Source organism: Helicoverpa armigera, chromosome 1 (assembly GCF_030705265.1).
Source record: "Helicoverpa armigera isolate CAAS_96S chromosome 1, ASM3070526v1, whole genome shotgun sequence".
NCBI classification, from domain to species: domain Eukaryota; kingdom Metazoa; phylum Arthropoda; class Insecta; order Lepidoptera; family Noctuidae; genus Helicoverpa; species Helicoverpa armigera.
In genome coordinates, this window is record NC_087120.1 from 13,241,728 (window position 1) to 13,264,855 (window position 23,128).

Below are 23,128 nucleotides of genomic sequence, written 5' to 3' on the forward strand. Positions count from 1 at the left end.
GCTCGTAATAATGTGTTTTTATAATCTATCATTAAGAACCTACGGACCCCAAAGACAAGTTTAGAACGTCGTGCGGTATCACAAAGTCAGAAAGGTGTCGCCCCACGAGGTACGCAAGCGCCAACACCACGCATGCGCGGACGTAATTTAATGATTTGTCGCACTTCAACCGTACACCCTGCCATAGCTAGGTAACATTAAAGTTATAAACTACCCTAAGGCCACAATGCCACTCAAGTTACTGCCATTATAACACTAAGAAGACGCTAGGAGTGCGTGAGGTACAACTGGTCGGTATGAGCTCGCCGAAGCTCAATGAACGATGTCCCAGTACTATGAGCAACGGGAAAAAACTCCTCAACAATGACTCTAAAGAAGATTCCTTAGACAACTCTGTAAGTATAGCACTTTGAAATAGCTGCGCTTTTAGGCTAAGTTAATTATGTATTGAGATTTCGAGGTTTCCGAATGTAGAGATATCGCTACACAAATAGGGTGAACGAACTTGTCCGACCTACTCGTAAGGCAAAAGTGATCCGCGAATGCATTTCGTTTTGCAGCTTTGTTTAAGCTGCATCATTTAACTATGTGTTACATTTAGCTGTAAAATAAAACCCTCCTCTTTAACAACCACGTGGTACAGTGCTATATATTTGACGCACTATTGACATTAAAATAGGGCGTTTGTAGTGCAAGTTTTATGTAACTATTTAAGTTATTTGTCGGCTAAGGAACTGTCCGCAAGCTACTAGCATCTTACAATTTTATATCTAGTTACTTAAACAATATTGTTTACAGATAAGAGAATCCATAAAATCTGAGAGACCGGGAAAAAATGAGGAGGATTGGCGGAGACGCACTATTATCATCGAAAAGAAAAATGGAAGCTACGGGTTCACACTACAAAGCTATGGGATCCATTACAAAAAGGTAAGCACAAAACTGACTTCTATCTTTTTCCTAAAAATGCGTGACTCAAATTCGAGCAGTAGCCAGTTTGCTTTGCGAAAAAGTAATTTTTAGTGTAGCAATGCAGCCTGCAGCCATAATATTTTGGGTATTATTAATATTTAGGCATTAAGACTTAAAGTTGGTTCATACTTTATCTGTTGAAAAATCATCATGAACTATACCATCAGCCTATTCAGTGATCTCTGCATCTCTCTTGCTGGGCAAAGGGCTTTTACTTACTAGAACATGCTAGCGTACAACCAACATAGTACATAGTAAAACAGTAATCTACATTTTATTACTTACTCGGTGTTAACATACTATTTTTTAAACAGGAACAAGAAATCGAAGTGATCACGTATGTAGACCACGTGGAGGGCGACGGGCCGGCGGCGGCAGCAGGCATGCGGGAGGGCGACGTCATCCTGTCCATCAACGGCACCGACGTGGAGCGCGCCGACCACGCCGCCATCGTCGACGCCATCAACTGCTGCGACTCCAGGATGCGCATGGTCGTCATCTTTGAAGACTGCGTCAGGAAAGTAGAACTCCACCTCAAATACATAAACCTCCAACGCACACTACAATCCAAAATGAGGGAATTAGAACAACTCAACGTCCGCGAAAGACAAATGTTCGACTGTAACTGGAAGACTCACAGTTTGCCCTCCCAGAAGAAAAAGACGTCCCCATCCGATGTAACTTCAGACAACGAAGAAAATAACATAGGAGAAAATATAAACAACTCGTATTGCAGACCCACTCTGTCCAGCGAGAATGTGACGGCCGCCAAGCCTCCTCAGCCGAATGTATTTATGTATCAGTACCTAGATCCGAGGTACGGTGCGTGCATCATACAACCCAACCTGCGCACCGGGAGCTTTGTCATTACTGTCGGCTCCCCCAGGAACAAGAGAGAATGTCATCACTATATTGTGAAGACACCCGGCCAGGAATGTCACAGAGCCTCAGAGAATTACAAAACGAATAGTAGTAGCAAACACAACAAAGCTCACAGGAGTAGTCATAGCCATGGATGCGCCCCATGTATGCCTGCCTACAACAATCAAGACGCGAACAGTCTCGAAGCGTATGACCTCGCCAGTCCCTGTTGTGATCCACATTGTGTGCCCAACACTAGGAAAAAAATGCGAAGGAAGAGAGAATGCTCCAAGGAACATAAGAGAAAAGAGAAATGCCAACAAGTTGACAAATCCACTCAAAAGCCTGACAGCGGATCTCACATGAGGACTAAGAAAGTTTGTCAATCTGGACACTGCTCAAATCGCTATCGATATTTAACTACAGAATCTACTCAGACCAGCCAGTGCAGCCTGCAGTCATACGCAACAAGCAATGCCACTGTGATATGCGATAACTCGGCTTCCAGCTACAGTACCTCTTTGAGTAGCGATACACTGTTCTGGGATAACGACAGAGCGGACAACAAGTCATCGCCTAAAATACAATACCAAAGTAGTCACCAACACGTAAAACCAAAGTCATGGGATAATTTAACAACTAAGGCGTTTGGCGGGTATGGATTTGGGTATGGATATTTAGATACAACGACAAAACAATCTAATAGATCCAAAAGTCATGGACGGAACCACAGCAGCCGCAGCACGCAAAGCCACCACGAATACCAGCATCACCCGCAGGAGAAGCATTCTCACCGACAGAGTGCGCCGCACCACTGCTCCGTGTACACGAGGAGTCACAGCCACTGCGCTCCCACCAAGTCCACGGAGAGCCTCATCATGGTGCCCAAGTACCAGCTGGAGAGTAGCGGCTCCGAGAGCCGGCTGGCGTGCGACTGCGTGGAGTCCATCGACTACTACCGGCGCGTGAGCAGCAGCAAGAGCCCCGCCGACCAGCACTCGGCCGCGTACTACACGCAGCACTTCATCTACCCAACGCACTCCTACAAGAAGAAGGATCCTAACATAAGCTCGGAAATCACAAGACTTTAAAAAAGTGAGATTTATTAAGCAATACCTTTACGTAACCTTCACTGCTCAACAATATTAGGCATAAAAAATAAATTACAGCCGATTTGTCATTTTATCATAGATGTTGTATGTAATTTTACCAAGTCCGCCATTAATCGCTTTTTACCTACTGATTAATAGTTTTTTAATAATAAATAAATACCAACGAAACTTATTTATTTTCTTGTATTATTTTATTTCTTTTACACCCTGGAAAAACACACATGCAAAAAATTAATTGACTTTATGCTGAAACGTATATTTCAGCAACATTATAGTTGTTCTCTTATTAGGAGAAATCAATTGCATCTTTTTTATGATATCAGTTAAGTAATTGCAGGTGTTCAATGAGTCTAAGATCTATCACATTTATTAGAAAAAATAATTACATGCTGTTAATTCGTATTTAGTCCCGCAGAATTTATTAAAAATATATTATTGCGTCAATGAGGCCGGATGTAATGCTAATAATACTTAGTATCAAGCATACTAACCGTGTTAGCTAAGTTTGAATTGTTTAGGTCGTATGATAATGTTAAATGATAGCTAACACATTATGTAATTTAGGCACTGACTGACGTAACGACTTACTTCTTAATTAATCAAAATTGAGAATATTAAATAGACGCCCAAAAGTGGCTAAAACTCATCCAGGGTGCTTTCCGTAACCAGGGTCAAAAAGATATTCTAACCCTGTCCGGGTTACACGTGCTGATATAGGGTAGGTTTTAAACCAATTTACTGTGTATAACTTTAGGTTCCAAAGAGATGTGGCTAAAATCTTAACTTGTAGAATAAACAACAACTATTAACAAAAGTTAATCACTAACACAAAATTATGCGTGGCATCAAATAAGTAGGTTGTTACATTATCTTGTTTTAAGTCATACTTCCTTAATCTTCGAGCTAAGTGTGGCAAATTCGCGTGCTATCGCCGAAATTAGGTGGGTGAACTTATATCTGGCGCGGTTTTATGAGTTAGGCCAAGGGTCAGATGGCGGACAGTGCGCCTGCGCCGGCGGCCGAGCGGCAGAGCGTCGGCGCGCACCACCGCAGCGGCATGCGTCGAGTCGCGCACCCAGCCCGCCCAGGGCCCGCGCCCATCTTCTCCATTGCTGCTGCACTTCTACTCACATTATTCGCCACAACCACAGCTTCTCCACAAGTAAGATTTTTTTTACATCACCACAAAATTCGGACACAAGTGATGCGTGATTTGCTGTAATAATTTAACCATTGTTACATATTTATTTTCAGCAATATGTTGTGTGTAAAGACTTTAACTCCCACCGGTGCTTTGCGTTGCAATCTGAATTCAAATATGATGAAGCTTTCGCGAGGAAACTCTTCTCGGGCGCTGACTTCACCCGCCACTGTTTTACCAGCAAAACGAAGCCTCACACAGGACTACAAAAAATTGCCACGGTAAATATTTTTTTTACTTTTGAAAACCATAATCAATGCTTTGCGAAAAAGGAAATCATCCCACTAAGCATTAGAATAAATTAGCTAAAGCAGACAAGCTCTCTAAGCTGGGCGATATTAATTTGTAGAATGTAGTTGGTGCTCATAATTTCATTTGGATATCTATATTTAGGTACTTTCTGCATGATCCTCTTATTTGACTAATGTGTGTAATAAATCTATTATAATGAAGTCATAAATAAGTAGTAAATAATATCAGATACCCTGAGTCAGGCGACGAATGCTTGTGACCCAGTTAACTTGGATACGAAGTTTATTATGAAATAGGTAGGCACTACTTATCAGTATTGTTCAAACGTAACGGTTTTGTGTCTTCAAAATATGTAACTTACGTCGAAACTAAGTATTTCTGCCGCTCAGATCAAAGTTCTGCCGTATGTAAGGTAGATTTTAGATCAAATCATTCAATTGATCAAAAAATCTGCGTAATTTAGAAATAATCGTTAGGCTTCTTTTCGCAAAACATGGATTGATTTGGTGAATCTTTAGTCAAGTAACTAATGCGAATGTGAGTTTTTTTGTTTGTAACGCTTTCACAAAAATCATCATCATCATCCTCTGAGCCTTTTCCCAATCATGTTGGGGTCGGCTCCCAGTCTAACCGGATTCAGCTGAGTACCAGTGCTTTACAAGAAGCGACTGCCTATCTGACCTCCACAACCCACTTGCCCGGGCAACCCGGTACCCCTTGGTTAGACTGGTGTCAGACTTACTATCTTCTGACTACCCGTAACGACTGCCAAGGATGTTCAATGACAGCCGGGACCTACAGTTGAACGTGCCATCCGAAACACAGACAATGGTGTCTAATCTAAGATATACTTAGAAAGTACATACAAACTTAGAAAAGTTGCATTGGTACTTGCCTGACCTGAGATCGAACTCTCGCCCTCATACTTGAGAGGTTGGTCCTTTACCCCCGTCCACCACGACTTTTTTTAGAGGGGCAACGAGATCACTAATTTAGGAGTGTGTGAACTTCATTCAAATCATGGGAAACTCCTTCGATTTGCCTTGAGTGGCCTTTCTTTCTTTAAAAATATTTTCACCCATTCACCACCCTGTTGCCAATTTTGATGTCTAGGGAGTTAACGAGCTAGCGAGTCTTCGTTTCAGTCGCCATTTTTTTACAGAATAGATAATTTTGTGTATTGTGTGAGGATACATAGAATATCTGAATACAAAGTTAATGATGAGTATTCAGAGTTGTGGTCATAATTTGCAATTTTGAGTTTATAAACAATGACACCACTAGTAGTATACTATACTATTCAAGGGTTGTTAACGTAATTGACTCGAAGCGGCGTCATAAGTATTTGAGTCTCGTAGATCAGAGTCTTTGCATTTTATTAACTCCCAGACTCCTAATATATTGTTTCCTCCAGTGTAATTTTGAGTTATATCTAAAAAAAGTGCAAACGTCGGTAGCAATTATTTATCTGGGTGACATGGCGAAATGTTACAGTTTAGATAATAATGGGGCGGCTAGCATTGAAACACCCCAGCACTGACTTAAATTGCAATGTTTCACTAAAGCTCCACTACAAACAAGTAATTCAAGCAATTAAATATTATAACCAAATGATATTATGATAATGATTGAGCTTGAATCTAAACGTAGGTATTTTTATTTATCGCGCATGTATTAGGAGATAACTTCTTTTTGTCAAGGTTGACCGTGTTTCCTTGGCCCATGTTTCACAATTACACTATCGTAAGTGGAACAAAGAAAACGAATAATATGTCAAGGCAACCTAACCCTTTGTGCGTTACAATTGAGTGCTTATGTTTTTTAATCAGGTTACACCTAATGGTAATGGATCGACCAGGCGCCTGCTGTGCAAGTCCGTAGTGGTGGATATGCTGACTGAAGCAGCGCTTGAAAGAACATTAGCAGGATTTCAAAGAGCTCGTCGAGATGCGTCCTATTCCCCCAGGGGACGTTATAGAGGCCAGACTCAGTCACAGTACTTGGCGATAGACCGAGGCAGCGGGAAAGACGAAGGAAAGGCTGAGGCTCATTCCGCTGCTGATTCATCCAGGGCCACCGTTAGTAAGTGCTGCCGAAAGAATATTTTACGTAAACGATACTATTTAACAGAGCAATTAAAATAAACGTTTGACATTGAATCGTTTGACGTCAAAATAACAATTCAATTGATTTAAGTCATTGAATTTATGTGAAGTTAAATTCAAGTACCTAATAATTCATATGTTCATAGCAATTATGTTAGATACCATGATTTATATGGGTAACTGCATATTCTAGGTGGAAATAGCGGTATGGGTCAGGCACAGAGTCAGTCAATGTACGACCCAAGCTGTGAAGACTGCGTAGGACGAACCGATTTAGGAGCAGCAAGTTTGCAGCGCCGACCGGGTGACATGTATGTTTATTTACGCAATTTGTTTTCTTTCTGTTTTCTAGTATAAAGACTTATCTGTATCCTAGATGGGTTTTATTATATTTTTAAAGATAAAGTTATAATATTTCAGATCCGGTCCAGGTGGGTCATCAGGCCCAGGGAGTCCTGGTTACGATGCAAACAGACTTGGAGGACCAGGTCAAATCGTTGACCCTAGAACTGGCGGTAACGGATTGAACCCTAATCAGGCCGGGGCACCGGGAGGAGATTATACTGGTCGATATGGACATCCTGGTTCTACTGGGACTGGTGGTTATGGTCCTGGCCAGGATGGCACGCCAGGAGGTTCAACATTATTCCCTTCACAAGGCAACCAACCAGGAGGAAACAAGAATGGCGCTTTAGGACCTAATCAATCAGGTTACGGGACCAATCCAAATGGCACGCCGTATGGAATAGGATCACCAAATATGCACGGTTCTACTGGAATTCCAAATGGGAATAACAACGGTGTTCCAGGAGGTAATATGGGAAATCTTCCCGGAGGTAATATGGGAAATCTTCCTGGAGGTTCGGGTGGTCCTGGTGGTGGTGTGATCGGGCCTTATGGTACGGGACAACCAGGAGTACCGGGAGTTGGCGGCCATGGTTCTAATAGGCCTGGAGTTAACGGAGGTTACAGTGGGCCTACAGGTTCACAAGGCGGAAATGGCAATATTTTACCAGGTAATCAAGGTTATGGCCCAAATGGTGCAAGTGGAGGAGGTAATTTGCCACCTGGTGCTTTGATTCAAAATGGAGACGGAAAGTACGGTCCTAATCAGATTGGTAGGCCAGGGAGTGGAATTTATCAAGGTGGTCCCCAAAATGGCTATACAGGACCTGGACAGTCTGGCCGTTTTCCTGGTGGAGCAAATTGGCCCTTCGTATCAGGTTCAATTCTGGGTGCTGATGGTAATAGTTATTACTGTTGTGTGGCACAAGGACCGGGAAGTAATGTTGGCCCAGGAGCGCAAGTAGGGCCTCCAGGCCCTGGAGGTCAGGGAACTGGTGGACAATACGGACCTGGCACGGGTGGAGGCGGTGGGCAGTACATACCTGGAACAGGTGGTACCAGCGGCCAATACGGCCCTGGTGGGCAGGGAACTGGCGGCCAAAATGGACCTGGCTCGGGAGGAGGTACCGGTGGACAATATGGACCTGGTTCCGGTGGTACCGGAGGGCATTATGGACCTGGCACGGGTGGTGGCACGGGGGGTCAATACGGACCTGGTGGCACGGGTGGTGGCACTGGTGGACAATACGGACCCGGTGGCACAGGCGGTGGCACTGGGGGGCAATACGGACCCGGTGGTACGGGTGGTGGCACTGGAGGACAATTTGGACCCGGTGGCACTGGAGGACAATATGGGCCTGGTACAGGTGGCGGCAGTGGAACTGGTGGACACTACGGACCCGGTACAGGAGGTGGACCTGGTGGACAATATGGACCTGGAGGTACCGGTGGATTACCAGGTACAGGAGGTGGTACGGGTGGCCAATACGGACCGGGTTCAGGCGGTGGTAGTGGTACAGGGGGACAATATGGACCTGGTACTGGTGGTGGAGCCGGTGGCCAATATGTTCCTGGAACAGGAGGTGGTACTGGAGGACAATATGGACCTGGCACTGGAGGGGGCACAGGTGGACATTATGGACCTGGTACAGAGGGTGGAACGGGCGGATTACCTGGTACAGGCGGTGGTACTGGTGGGCAATATGGACCTGGTACAGGAGGAGGTACTGGCGGACAATATGGGCCCGGCACAGGCGGTGGTACTGGTGGACATTATGGGCCTGGTACAGGAGGTGGTACGGGAGGATTACCTGGTACTGGCGGTGGGACTGGTGGACAATATGGACCTGGCACAGGAGGGGGTACTGGCGGGCAATATGGACCGGGTGTAGGTGGTGGTACTGGAGGCCAATACACACCTGGAACAGGTGGTACTACAGGAGGTCAATACGGACCCGGCACAGGAGGTCCTGGTGGACAATACGGCCCTGGCACGGGTGGTGGCACTGGTGGACAATATGGACCTGGCACCGGAGGAGGCACTGGAGGTCAATATGGACCTGGCACCGGAGGAGGCACTGGAGGTCAATATGCACCTGGCACCGGAGGAGGCACTGGAGGTCAATATGGTCCAGGTACTGGAGGAGGTGGGCCAGGTACAGGAGGTGGAACAGGTGGACTACCCGGCACAGGCGGCGGTACTGGCGGACAATATGGACCCGGTTCTGGTGGTGGGACCGGTGGACAATACGGCCCCGGCACAGGTGGTGGTACCGGTGGTCATTACGGCCCTGGTACAGGAGGAGGCACCGGTGGACAATACGGCCCAGGTGCGGGAGGTACTGGCGGCCAATACGGCCCTGGTACAGGAGGAGGCACCGGTGGACAATATGGACCTGGTACAGGAGGCACTGGTGGCCAATATGGTCCTGGCACAGGTGGTACTGGTGGGCAATATGGCCCTGGTACAGGCGGTGGCACCGGTGGGCAATACGGCCCAGGTACTGGAGGCGGCACAGGAGGTGGTGTAGGAGGACAATATGGCCCCGGTACCGGTGGTGGTTCAGGTGGACAATATGGACCAGGCACTGGTGGTGGGACCGGTGGACAATACGGCCCTGGCACAGGAGGAGGCACCGGCGGACAATACGGCCCAGGTGCGGGAGGTACTGGTGGCCAATACGGACCTGGTACAGGAGGAGGCACTGGGAGCCTACCGGGCACAGGAGGTGGGGTCGGAGGGCAATATGGGCCCGGCGGAACAGGTGGTACCGGTGGACAATATGGACCTGGTAGTGAAGGTACGGGAACAGGAGGAGGCGTCGGAGGACAATATGGCCCGGGTACAGGCGGACAATACGGACCGGGTACAGGAGGGGGTGGTGGTCAATACGGACCTGGTACTGGAGGACCGGGCACGGGAGGTACCAGTGGACAATACGGACCTGGAACAGGAGGAGCCGGTGGGCAATACGGGCCAGGTACAGGAGGTACCGGTGGCCAATATGGACCTGGTACAGGAGGTATTGGCGGTCAATATGGTCCTGGAACTGGAGGAGGCACAGGAGGTGGCGGCGGAGGACAGTATGGTCCCGGCACGGGTGGCGGTACAGGTGGACAATATGGACCCGGTGCCGGGGGTGGCACTGGAGGACAATACGGACCCGGAAGTGGTCCCGGCGCTCCCTATCCCGGAGCAACCGGCGGAACCGATAATCAAGCGGTAAGTGAAGTTTTACTATGTTAAATATTATAAAGTTATAAAAACACAAATGACAAGACAGAATTGATTGAAGTAGTTGTATTCTTATGATATTGATACTTGTGTATTTGTTCTGACTGATATTTTTTCTGATTCCAGGGCTCAGGTGCACCACAAAACGTGATTGATCCAAATTCGATTGCTGATGGAGATGATTCAGAAGCACAAGCCAGTGTTAACCAAGCTGCTAACGGCACCGTGGCGTCGGCATCTTCTAAAGGCGGCAACGATAAAGGTCGAGCTCAAACTCACGTCCATGGAACATATACCGGTAGTGGATCTTTTTCAGCTCAAGCCGAAATAACTGGTGAGAATAAAGCCGCCAACAGTCAAGTTATGGGCAACAAAAAAAGTGCTTCAAGTACAGCCCAAGGCAGCGGTCGAAATAACAAAGCGCAAGCCAATGTTGAACTCGGCTTAGAAACTGGCTCAGTTGTAACTGGATCGCAGAGTGAGGGCGTACTACACTCATCCAACTCACAAGTCCAAGGCAGTGTCAAAGGAGGCATGGCTGACGCGCAAGCGCGGGGGCCAGGTAGCACGTCTTCTCAAGCTCAAATAGGATTCACGCCATACAAAGAAGGCGATAAATCATCTCATGACTCACAGAAAACTCCATTTGTTGGAGGAGGTGTAGCATCAGCTCAATCTAGTGGTCGAACTGGCATGTCACAATCCCAACTGCACGGAACCTTTAAATATGGCATAACATACAACGGTGCTGCACAATCTGGATCTAGTTTAGACAAAGATGCAGTTTTCCCTAATAGGTTACCTTTTGAAAAAATAGACGTCAATGACGAAAATGATAAAAATATTAACATAAACGAAGAAAATCTGAATATCACAGAAACCGTAGAGTACCCGACGGCTGTGCCTCAACCAGAACAAACCACCACAGAATTACCTTACGAAATCGAAACTGAGACAGAGCTGAACAAAGAGGAAAATCTTAACCCGGCTGATGATACCTACGGTGTTCATAAACACGAAGATCATCATTTACTAAATGAACCACCTACCAATCAACCACCGCCAGTGGGCAGTAGACGCTCATTCCAATCGGCGTATAATCCAGAGGGAGCTGATTACGAGTACACTACAGACAAGGATGAAAGTCCGCCAGAAGATTACGATGATGGTTTTGGCCCTGAAGGTACCGAAGCTGGTGATAATGAACAAGGCTACACAGGTTACAATGAGTTCTCTAGAGATTCGGAACCAACCCATGAATCCCTTCACATTCCGAAAAGAAAAGAAGTAGAAGTAAGACAGACGACTGGTGGTAATACACAACATATATTGTTAGGTAGTTTAACGGATCACGACGCAGAAATAACTCAAAAGAATTCGGAACGTCCTGATGAAGGTAAAATTTACCAACCAGGAGAGCGAGTACCTGGGACTGGTGGCTATACCATACCCATCGGATTCACAGGCAGTGTCAAGTCAGTGGCGTCCAAAGACAAGACGTATGTGATCGGATCAAAGGAATCGCCTTCGCAAGCTCAAACAGTTTCCCTCACTCCAGGAAGCGGCAGAGTGAAGTATAAATATCCGCACTTCCCTAGGAACGTTAATCCTAAAAATCTAAGATCATTATACAATTCTAAGCCTGACGACAGTAACAGATATGTCTCAGTGTCTAAATCGGTTACACGAGACTTGGATGGTGAGAATAATATTCGGAAACAATATTCCCATACCTATTACACAAAATCATCATCGTGTGGATACTTTACGTTTAGTTGCACTATGGTTAGCAGTGCTGAGGGCAGGAAAAAGGTTTGCAAACCAAAAATTCCAACCAACCCTGATGGCACACCTATGAGGTGTAATTAGCTGTAATATAGAAAATATATTATTTTATTTAACTACTACTTAAACATTGTTCTGAGAATTAGCTATTTGTGCTTGGTGTAATTAGAGTGAGTGATACTGATAGTAAAATTAGAACTGTATACAATAATGAAAATAAAGTCTTCATAGTATTGTACTTTGATAATGTAATTAATTAATTAATGTTATTATATGAATAAAATATTTAAATGTGTTTTCTTATACGCTTTCCTCCGGCCCTGAATTGGTCATTAGTTTGTGTTATATAGCGTCTTTGCAACAGTAATTATAACAGATTTCAACAAGTACTTGAAGAAAGGGAGTTACAACTAGTAGGTAAGCTATAATAAAAACTACAATTTTGTTTATTACAATGATGACATTTTATTTCTTAAATATTTTTATCTTACGTTTTAATTTATAATTTTAGAATTTGTGACATTTAGATAATTTACGATAGTAAGTAACAAGTAAATTTTTAAACATATAACTACATACATTTTTTATTATTTTTAAATAAGTTATCATACCATAACCTGCCCATACATTTTCATATTTAGCAGTTTCATATGTATGAGAAGATTATAATTAAGTGAGTTACGCTGGATTTAATAAAAGGAATGTAAAATACAGGTATGATAGATCACATATCACAGGGCAAATGTATTTTACTTATTTTCAGTCCAAATATAAAAAATAGAGATTTAGAAGTCAATAAAGATAATCGCAGTATTGCAAAATGTCAAGCATGCTTAAAATCAAATGACCAATTGCATTGAAACATAGGATCGTATTAAAATCACAATAAAATTTGAATACTTAAGTTCGATTTTGAGACCTATTTGCAATAAGCAACAAAATATATAATTGGGGCACATTGTGTGCCTAATAACTACATATTTTCTATTAGAATTATGTATTTAAAGCAATAACCAATACTGTTTAATGAATTGCCTCCAAAAGAACGATTTAGTTTTATGGCAGTGGAATGTATTAAAGGTAACAAATAAGCTGCTCTATAAGAATAAGATTATTTAAGTACAACAATATAAAAATCAAAGAGATTTATTTACTTATAAAGTGCTCTTCGGGTGGGATTATTCTGCTTGCTGCCTATTAAGTAAACCTAGATCCAGTAGTAGTTAATAAGTACAGTATAACTTGCATGAGCCAGGACCACGTCAATTACGCCAATACTGATAGATAGGTCAAAGTATCAATTAACCAGAATCTTACTCTAACATGGCAACTTATATTTGTACACATAAATTAAAGAAATAGCTTGCAATCTTAAAAATAATGTACCTCAAATGAGTATTACAAAGAATTAAGTACAAAGTTACTACAGTCGTGAACACATTTTTTGTAAAATATAAGTAGTTAAAAAGAATGATTATCGCGCCTTTAACACTAATGCTATAATATGTGATATGACACATAGATTTTAAATAGGTACATATTCACTACATACATAACACATAGATGCATATAAGAATCTTTTTGTTTCAAATATTTAAATTGTTACCATCTATTCCCCACGCTGACAATATAATTCAGTTAACTTGGGTTCGAGACTTTAAGTAGACATTTATATAATTAACGGCCAAGTAAACATTTCATGCATAAACACCACAACTTTATGCTTTCGTACCTACTATTAGATATAAATATAAAACATCAATGTATGTCTATTTCTCTTAATCATAATCATTTAACTTAAGAGAACGTAATAATAGCTAGTTTCTGTTTGAATCCATGAAAGGGCAATCAAAAGGAACTCGTGCATTGATGATATGCACAATAAATGCATAAGACTACCAAATATACATATACTCCGTCACACATACACATTCAGATACACGTTCGACACTTGAACACAAATTACACAACAAATATAAATTCAATCATAAATGAGATCAATTTTCAGAATGCAAAAAGTAAAAATAAATATTAAGTACTTACATTACGAGATTCATCATAATGGCGAGATTTAACAGGTAGCTAAATACTGATGCGTAAGGAACTTGGATTTAAATGGCCTCATAAACGAACATCAAATAAGTCATGGAAACAATTTTAAAATCACACGTATTTCATATTTAAAGTCAATATAGTAAATTCCATAGTTACATTTTAGAAGTAATAACATATCGTCGCTCAAGTCCGGTCTCCCGGATAGTTTTAAGTACGTAATATAAGATTGACGATAATATTCAATAATCCGAACTCTCATAATCACCTTATATTAAGTTTTTACAGGTAAAACAACATAACCTTTCTTAGAAGTCGGATAAAGAGTAATTTCATGTTTCGGTGGCAGCAAAATCAAAAACATTGAGTCGGTTCTTGATATGGTTAAACTCGTTTAGTTTGGGCGTTAACAAAAGTACGTTTGACCCACTTTGTAGTAATCTGACTTCTTTCGTTTTAAACTTCGAGATGCTTCCGTATAGGTTATATAAAAGGAGAATGGGCGTAATGTTTGGATGTTGGTCTACTCTCCCTCCAATAATGAGATACATCGTCCGAAAGGAGTTTCCAAATGAAACATTTTGTAACATACCTCTTAACGGTTGTCATTACTTTAGAGTAGCTTTTAGACATATATATAGACATAAATTATTTCATTCAACTCGTCCTATGTGCCAAACAAGAAATAACAATATCCGTAATATAAGAAAATACTTTACATAAAATACGCTTTCTATTGATGTATCACTTAATGCTAGAAGAGAAGTAGACCAAAACGCCCATTCTCCGTCAAATCTAGAACGTCACAGACGATCCGCGTTAAATGTTTAAATTTTCAAATAAATTCTGTTTACAAAACTTTTAACAGTAAATATAGTTCGATCATAGAATCCCACAACGGAATCTTTGACCATTTACGTTATACTTCTTATTTTAAAAAGTATATTTTACAGCTTAATTCAAATAACTCTGCCTCTCTGGAGTCAACCATTTTGAATGTCACGCATGCGTAGAGATGTTTTGTTGGTACATTGTGACTCGTGCGCAGTTACTGGTAGACATATTAGGAGAGGCACAGTAATTCGAACTGAGATGTAATGTAACATTAGAATAGAAGTACACAAGTACCTATTCTTTCACGATAAGAGGTTATACGATACGATGATTATGACGTAAGTATTGAGTTTAAAATTGGAACACATTGTGACGCTTGAGCGCCGCCCGTCACTGGGTCGAGAGTATATTGGGCTTCTGTTAGTGAGTATAAGGTACTTTACCTAATTTAACTGGCCCCTCGTAAGCGCTTCAAGCGCTCTTTTTCCTGGTGGTCCACTGGCGGTTCCCGGTCGAAAGATATCATTTCCAAAGCTGAAATTATTAAGAAAATGCTGTTAGATAAGTCTGATCCTACTTTTTTAAGGATATATAGATAATATCACAAAAGTCACAGATCGGTAGCAACAGAGTTTGACTCAATTATAAAATTATTTTGAGTTTATAAATAAAATCTTTATTTCCAATTATGGGTGTTTGTATTTAGCAAATCTTGTTTCGCAAATTGGCCTTATCTCTGTAATTTTTTGTCAATGTTTTCGCCAAAAGCACAGTTAGCTTGTTGGTTATATAAAGTTGCTTAGAACGACATGTAAAAAGTAATAAAAACAAATGATAGTTACCAATCTCAGTAAGGGTTGGTCGATCATTCAGGAATCGCCACACAGTGAGGTGAGGTGTCGGATGGGATGTCACCGGGCTCTCTTCACTCGTCAGCCGCCGACTGGCCAACTGAGTGCTAACATGACGACCCAACAACGTACACTTCTCGAAATTCACGCGATTACCCGCTAGCCTAGAAGTTTTTGAAATAGATATAATTAGCTTAGTAAATAATAATAACATTTATAGACATATATTGGGATTTAATCACCTAGAATTTCCACGCACAGCTGATAAACTTAAATAACACCAAGTTGCAATACTACTGCAATTTAATTGTTGGTGACAAAACAACGCACACATCGCAACGTGAGCCACTGCGACGACCGTGCGGGGATCGGGGGACGAGGCGCCGCGAGTAGCCGTCGCCCACGCAGCAACGCACCACCACCAGTCTCACATACGACACGAACCATAGGCGCGCGTTCTTTATATCAAATATACGAACCTACTTATTTATACAGTCCGCTATTTTATTTCTACCACCTCTGAGTATCGCCAACATAATAGATGTTTTAGCACAGCTCATTTCGCATAAGTAATCAACGCATATCGCAAGAGCTTTTAGAACACTTATAGTATTATGAAAAACTGTAATACTAGATTTGGATAGGAAATGGCGTTACCAGCCTTTAAGCAAGCGGAATCTTTGTGTGAGAGGAGGTCTATGCTCAGCAGTGGGACGATAAAAAATCTGATGAGGATGATGAAAGGTTTTACTTACTTAGACGGGGATCCCTGGTTGGCAAAGTGCAGGTCCCTGCATGTGACTGACAGTAATGGTACGGCCGTCTCAGTTGGAGCGGCCGCTAATGCTGCACGGTATCTGAAATTAAAAACAAACAAATGTATTTATCAACGTCAATCAAATTGACAAGAAGAAAATACTATTAAATGTAGAAGGTATTTTACTCCACGATTCCCTCACTTATAGTTTTTACTTCCGTGGCAATAATTATTAAACCATAGAAGCCAGAAGAGGGAATTCAATTGGGATGTGGCATCTCTCAGATTCCCATTCAATAAGATTACAATTAGAGTCTGTCTAGAAATATCCCAGGTACTCTTATTGACATGGATACTTGGTACTATGTATAAGATTATGCGCATAAATTATATTCACCTGGCGTGATTCCCACTAGGCTCAACACATAGTTCTAGTTGCCGCAGTTGCTGACCACATACGGCCGATGTTCGGCTCCACTATAAACGAAAAATAAATAAAGTTACTCATTTATGATTTCTTTAAACATAATTAAAATTAAAAATAATATTGAACCTCCTTACCGTCTTTTTTAGTCGTGTAACTGGCGACATATTGAGTGCACTGATGATAGCCATTAGGGAGTTAAAATTGCCGAGATTGAAGCACTCTCTGGCGGTCATAACCCATTGTTCGATCACTCGGGCGCGGTATTTGCTTTTAACGGCCTGGAAGTGGAAAATAAATTGTTATGGTTAAATCTGAGTACTGAAGAGGTTTTACCTCAATGTGTATAAAATATTACTGGCATTGGTATTATAGAACAGCGATTTATTAAATACTAGTTATTTGCCACGGTGTTACGCGCATCCCGTGTTCTTCCCATGTTCGGTTAAAATATGTTACTAGAGGACAGTCTAGCTTCATAATAACAAGAGATTTTTTTTTTCAAATCGGTTCAGTAGTTTGGGAGCTTTTAGAGTAAAAACAAATAATGATTCCTCTTTATTATAATTATAGAAAGGAAAAGCGTTTGTAATTCAAAAAGAGTTTCTATTGAATATATTACATTCCTGGACTCTGCCACCGCTGTCACTGGAAGTGAGTATGAGTTACCAGAACACTTACCTTTAGTATATCAGTGGCCACTAAGTAACTGAGCCTATTAAACCAATCAGCATAGGCTTCCAAATTCCTGGTGCTCTTAGTTTCTATATGATGCAGACTGATAGCCTGCTTGCCAGAAGTCGACTGCGGTGGTTGTGTCGGCGCAAAAGTCTGCACGAACTCCTCAGGACCAACGAATGATAGCCGATGCAGTTCCACGATAGTTAGTTGATTGGCCAGCTCAACTGGTGTGAGGCCCAGTGTCAGTATGTCGCCCTGTAATAAAAGTAAACTATGTCAATTTCAGCTATAATTGCAACATTCAATCAAAATAAATGAAAACCAACACATTTTGAAGGTCAAGTATGCAAAAGACAAATCCCTAAACCCCTAAACGCCCGCCTGCACCACCTCTTACGTGTTTTTGCTGGGAAGAATAATGGTGGAACAAACTCCCCCAAAAACACAATTTGGTTAGGAGCCTAAATAAAATACCTATATCATCATCGTACTAATCTTACCTGTGTCAATTGGTCCACAGATGATACCTGTGGTGGTTCTGATAAGGTCTCTTCATATTGTTCAAGGGCTGTTAACTTGTCCAACAGTTTTTCTAACGTGGTCGACATTTCCACTCTCACTGATGTCATGTGATCTGCTGCACATCTGAGGATACCAATTATTATTATTAGTAATTGTTACAACACTGGCACTCAGCCGCATCTGGTTAGACTGAAAGCCAACCCCAACATAGTGGACAAAAGTCTAGGCAGATGATTAAATGATGATGATAAACTATACTAACGATAAAACTCATAATAATTGTGTTTATTAAAACTTACCTCTGAGTTATACTGCGTACAAGAGCCATAACCCTGTCATCACGGAAGTCGTAAGGAAACATACTGGTCCACTGGCTTAACACCCTCACTAGGCATATCATATCATTGAGTTCTTTCTCTACTAAATCCTTCACTTCAGTTTTTCCCTACAATCGAAAATTACACTTATAACGAGATTCATTTACATATATTAGCAAATTCAAAATAATACAAGAAATTGCAAGTCATAAATACCAGCACAGCCAAGCCAACAGTGGCTTAACTAAATAAAAGACTACTTACAATTTTCTCATAATTCTTGAAGTATCGCTTGCAAAGCTTGTTCAACAGCTCATGTGGTTTAACAAAGAGCCGTGAACACAACAGAAATGTGAACGTGAAAGCCTTGCTGGCTCCTGGCCGGAGCATATCAACCAGGGCCTCTAGAGTGGCACTCACTATGTGCCCATCTCTGTACTCAACCTCTGGCTTGTCTCCTGAACAGTTCACATAAGGAAGAGTGTTTATTGTCTTCACACCAGATGGATGTACCCCTGACAGCTAAAAGATAATACAGGATGAAGGAAACTTGTTTGAGTATAAAACTCACAAGAGAGAGGTATGTTAGGAAATATGAAAACATGTAACAAAACAAATGTTGTTAGGACAGCAAATCTAAGATTTTTATCTCACATTGTTTAAACTCTATTATTGGTCTGTGTTAAAAAAGCATATAGGATAAAAACATTGAGATTTTAAATGAAAAATAATCTATAGAGCAAGAAATTCCAATTTCTGATTTAATAAAAAATCCCTTATGTTATTTCATATTTCCTGTATAAAAATACAAAGTAAATACCTGTGGTGCATCTACTTTCTGGGATGCAACAAAGTTGATCCCACCATTCATCACAATGTGTTTACAGGTACTCTCTGACATAAACTTGTTTCCTCTTACCATTGAGTAGTAATCATCGTTCTGGAAAATATTTGGAGCATGTGAAAAAAAATACAATGTTTCACAGAATATTTTAAACTGTAAACTATTGAACTACAACTGTATGTGGAGAAGTGGAAGTCTGATGGTATAAAATACTATTACACAATTATAAAGGGGCCAAAAAGTTCAATATACCAATAAGAGTATAGTATCAAACCAAACATTAATAGTGAGTTGCACCATGTAACTTCAATCAAACCATTTTCAGCTGTCCAATCGCTGTTTTGACCAGTGGTGTACAAGCACAGGCCGGTTATGGTTTGGTTGTAGATAATTAGTACAACTGGGTCTAAGAGAGAGCATGCTATAACTACAACTGAACAGAAAGGTACATGAGACACTTACATCATAATAAGAAAGGCCCGTGCCATGCAGGAGAGATGGGTCTGGTGGTAGCGGAGCAAGATCGGTGGGTGGTGGAGGCACAGGGGCCGGCTCAGTAGGGGCAGGGGGCACTTTCATGTTGCACCCACTACATGAGGCTTCATTCAGCTTACTTGCGTAATAATACATAGCCATTCAATTCCTCAATGACAACTAACCCTAAGGGCTTCAACTGAAGCGTCTGGCAGGTTTTATGTTAAGGAACCCATTGAACAATCTGTGGAAGTGTTACAACAGATTTTAATGTTACGTACACATTCTTGGAAAAAATCATGTTGTTCAGACTACATATCATATTTCATTTACAGATTGATTGACTAAAGAATTTTTTCCCAGTAATGAGTCAATAACTCACATGAAAGCCACCTGTTTCATGATATGTGTCTCTGTATTTACCACCTGTTTACATTACTAAACAGGTGAACATACACATCCCACAGGTAGGTATATAAATTAAGAGACTGATTTGTGGTTGCACTAAATTATTAAATGAAAGATACGGAAAATTATAGTCCCAATTAATTATTTAACAATCGTGGTCACGATAATAATGTATGTCGTTATTATTTTATGATATCAATATGTAAGTAATGAGTCCTACTTCCTTTTACGGACGCTTATTCTGCGCCGAAAAGTGTGATATTATTGTTTTAGTAAAACGTGTACTTTTAAGTATTTTTAATTTCATTGTGATTCAAAATAATATAAAGACCTATTTATTTTCTGTTTTGATTATTATAAATGGGCACCTGTGATCTGCGTCGTGAATCGAGGCATTCGTGTAAATAAATAAAATGCTACAGCTTTTCTAATTTATAAATTCACCAGTAGCAGTGGATTAAAACTTTTACAAATTAATTTACAATTAAACCACAACTTTAAGTTAAAAATCTTTCTAAAATGCAGTAGGGACAACGGCTAGTATTCTTTTTGTTCGTAAAACATATCGACAAAATTGACAGCGACGAAAGGAGAAAGTTGCTTTCTAAATGAATAAATGTTTGAAAATATACCTTGTAAGAAGCCTGTTATACGATTCATACACACTTATGAAAACTAATATAAACTTGTATTTCATACATAACACAATTTTAAACTGTTTTTTCTATTTAATATAAACTAAAACGCAAAATAGCGCCAATCACACAATCACAATCAGATCATAGACAATTTTTTTTTTCTAATGTCGATTCTTGAGCCGACATTTATGCGCAAGGGTATAAAACATGGCAAGGGTAATCTAGCGTACCACAGATTGTATTCAGTTTGGACTCGAAAATGCCAATGGACAAAACAAAGCTTTGTTGTAATTTTTGATTCACAAGGGTACATATAGCGTAATTTGTAAAAATATAAATAAATGAACTGCGTATTTGGTGACTGTTTTTAATGATGTATCGGCACACAATTTTCTTGTACCCGGGAACCGAACACCATAGAATGACACACAGTAGCAGGGAACCCTAACAGTGTAAACATCCCAGATCCTGGGCTAGTACGTAATTACTGTTTTATCCTCTTGAACAAATTCTAATAAAATATAAAATAATGTAATGTAATTGTTAATAAAAAAGTTTTTTATAAGAAGTTACATTCACTAATAGAACAATCACCGATCACCGGTGTATACTTACAGAGATTTTGTCCGCGGAGATTGTACATTTTCGTATATTTTGATTGGAGCTCCCCACATAAGAGTAGGGCTTCCGGTATTGGATAGTATTGCCACAGATTACTTACCTAAAATTTCGTCACAACCCTTATCCGAATAAAAATTAGGTAACCGTTATTTTTTTGAAATCTCTTAAAATGATTATTTTACAAGTCTGGCGTTGAATAATGAGATTACTGATATATATTATGGGATTACGGGGACTACAATTGAGTTTTCACGCACATTATAGACTCGCGCTGAATTTAATTTTTCTGTTTTAGAATTTTCAGTTGAGTTAGGCACCTACATCTCCCAGTTCTAATAATCCTAAGAGCAGGTGGAACCTGGAATTAGTATTGGTTAAGTTTTTAGATTAGCGTATTTATGACACACATAGTAGCAGTGGAATTATGTTCAATATTTTAGGTAAGCAAGCAAGCACCCCAGCAAAAAGTTTTATTGGAAACAAAAAGTTTTTTTTTTAATTATAGGTGTCAGTGGTTTCCATGGAGATAAACAAAATATTTAATTGTTGATGACTATCGTCAATTGAATTGTTGTGTTGGCTTGGAGATAACTGAAATGATTTATCATTTACCGTTTTAAATATATCCGATCCGATAACTTAATCTTCGCAAAATGCCGCTGTCGAGCGAAGTCGAGAAACGTTTGAATCGCAGGACGGTTTCCTCGACACTGCCAGCGATAGAAATATTGCAGAGAAATATTAAGCCTGCACCAACAAACTATAGCAGGTAATATTTTCTTCTTTAACCTTTACGATTTTTTGGTTCATCGATGTTGTATCTATACTTAGTACCTACTTAGGTAGCTTGAAGCACAGATCGGGGTAGAAGGGTTGAAAGAAAAGGGCACAATAGTCAAGTAGAGAAGTTAGGTACAGTTAAGAGTTAAGTTGGTAAAACAGATAAAAAATCACAACTTATATACTTACTAACGAATAAAATAGAACGCTGGCAAATTGATTAAACACAATATATTATGTACTTAATTTTATTTATTTAGGTACTGAATGTTAACAATTAGGTCGAGAGGATTTTCTGATATTGAAAATATAGTGCGCGTAAAAGCTTTCCATTAAGCCAATTAAATTGCTTAAAACCAGAAGTGCAAATTACCGCAAAATATTTTGCTGCACAATTCTGAAAACTCGTGATTTTTTTGCTGTAGAATAATCATTTTGTACCTGCAAACCACCTAGCAATAATATTTAAAATAATCATTTGTAAATATTTTGCCTACACCTCTTCGGCATCGCCTACTATAAATAACCCAATTTTTAACCTAGATTCTAATACAGAGGCTGTCTGCAGTCTGACCTAGTTTAATAGTTAGAAAATAATCTTCGAAATCGATGATCGATCCGTCTATGGAGATTTACATGATCTGTTAAAAATTTCAGGAAAGCCCGAGAGATTCCTTTCCATTTACCACACAAGAAGTTGTTAGAAAAAATTGAATATGTGAAAAAGGAACCCGAGCCACTGGTAGATAATTACAACTTTTTTATCTTTTAAATTTAATTCGCTAAGTTACGTACATACCTGAAGGACTATGCTTAATGTCTCTATAACTTGTATTTTAATTTACAGACCGGATTTGCAGCGGCTCAGGAGAATAGATTAAAAAAAGAAAGAAAACCCGGAACTTTGGAACCCATAAAAGTAGAAGAAACTGGTTAGTGAATGGAACAGTTTTTTTAAAGCATTTTTTATTCCTTCCCTGTTTATATTGGCAACTGATCGGCAACGTCAAATGTTTTGCCCTTACATTTCGCTGTTTCAATCATACTAACTAACATT

At 40.5% G+C, this 23,128-nt stretch overlaps 4 protein-coding genes across 6 annotated transcripts in view; 3 read left to right on the top strand and 1 right to left on the bottom strand.

The window, feature by feature from the left end:
* The first annotated feature begins 104 nt into the window (after nucleotides 1–104).
* Nucleotides 105–3,121, top strand: LOC110374227 (uncharacterized). The gene is made up of 3 exons (XM_021331850.3): nucleotides 105–395; nucleotides 799–930; nucleotides 1,287–3,121. The coding sequence occupies exons 1-3, from the start codon at nucleotides 297–299 to the stop codon at nucleotides 2,922–2,924; spliced, it is 1,869 nt and encodes a 622-aa protein (XP_021187525.1). The 5' UTR covers nucleotides 105–296; the 3' UTR covers nucleotides 2,925–3,121.
* An 800-nt stretch (nucleotides 3,122–3,921) lies between these two features.
* LOC110374226 (uncharacterized PE-PGRS family protein PE_PGRS54) lies at nucleotides 3,922–12,159 on the top strand. Of its 3 annotated transcripts, none has more exons than XM_064035718.1 (7): nucleotides 3,922–4,107; nucleotides 4,200–4,367; nucleotides 6,228–6,480; nucleotides 6,697–6,814; nucleotides 6,924–9,342; nucleotides 9,391–10,071; nucleotides 10,210–12,159. In XM_064035718.1, the coding sequence occupies exons 1-7, from the start codon at nucleotides 3,937–3,939 to the stop codon at nucleotides 11,950–11,952; spliced, it is 5,553 nt and encodes a 1,850-aa protein (XP_063891788.1). In that variant the 5' UTR covers nucleotides 3,922–3,936; the 3' UTR covers nucleotides 11,953–12,159. The 3 variants fall into 3 exon arrangements, with proteins under 3 accessions (XP_063891788.1, XP_063891789.1, XP_063891787.1); XM_064035719.1 differs by having other exon boundaries at nucleotides 6,924–8,251; nucleotides 8,309–10,071; XM_064035717.1 differs by having other exon boundaries at nucleotides 6,924–10,071.
* A 169-nt stretch (nucleotides 12,160–12,328) lies between these two features.
* LOC110374228 (ras-GEF domain-containing family member 1B) lies at nucleotides 12,329–20,857 on the bottom strand. Its single transcript, XM_021331851.3, has 12 exons — nucleotides 20,665–20,857; nucleotides 19,613–19,868; nucleotides 19,127–19,246; nucleotides 18,571–18,828; nucleotides 18,289–18,434; nucleotides 17,968–18,112; nucleotides 17,468–17,722; nucleotides 16,924–17,067; nucleotides 16,760–16,839; nucleotides 16,361–16,462; nucleotides 15,597–15,769; nucleotides 12,329–15,288 (listed from the first exon to the last, which is right to left on the bottom strand). Exons 2-12 carry the CDS (start codon nucleotides 19,784–19,786, stop codon nucleotides 15,203–15,205), a joined length of 1,683 nt encoding a protein of 560 aa, XP_021187526.2. The 5' UTR covers nucleotides 19,787–19,868; nucleotides 20,665–20,857; the 3' UTR covers nucleotides 12,329–15,202.
* A 977-nt stretch (nucleotides 20,858–21,834) lies between these two features.
* The window catches only part of Dhc16f (Dynein heavy chain at 16F), a 51,054-nt gene continuing 49,760 nt past the window's right edge, over nucleotides 21,835–23,128 (top strand). Inside the window, exons 1-3 of the mRNA XM_021331862.3 lie at nucleotides 21,835–22,060; nucleotides 22,729–22,813; nucleotides 22,919–23,003. Of these exons, the coding sequence (XP_021187537.2) occupies nucleotides 21,945–22,060; nucleotides 22,729–22,813; nucleotides 22,919–23,003 (286 nt within the window). The 5' untranslated portion in view covers nucleotides 21,835–21,944. The remainder of the gene's footprint in view (nucleotides 22,061–22,728; nucleotides 22,814–22,918; nucleotides 23,004–23,128) is intronic.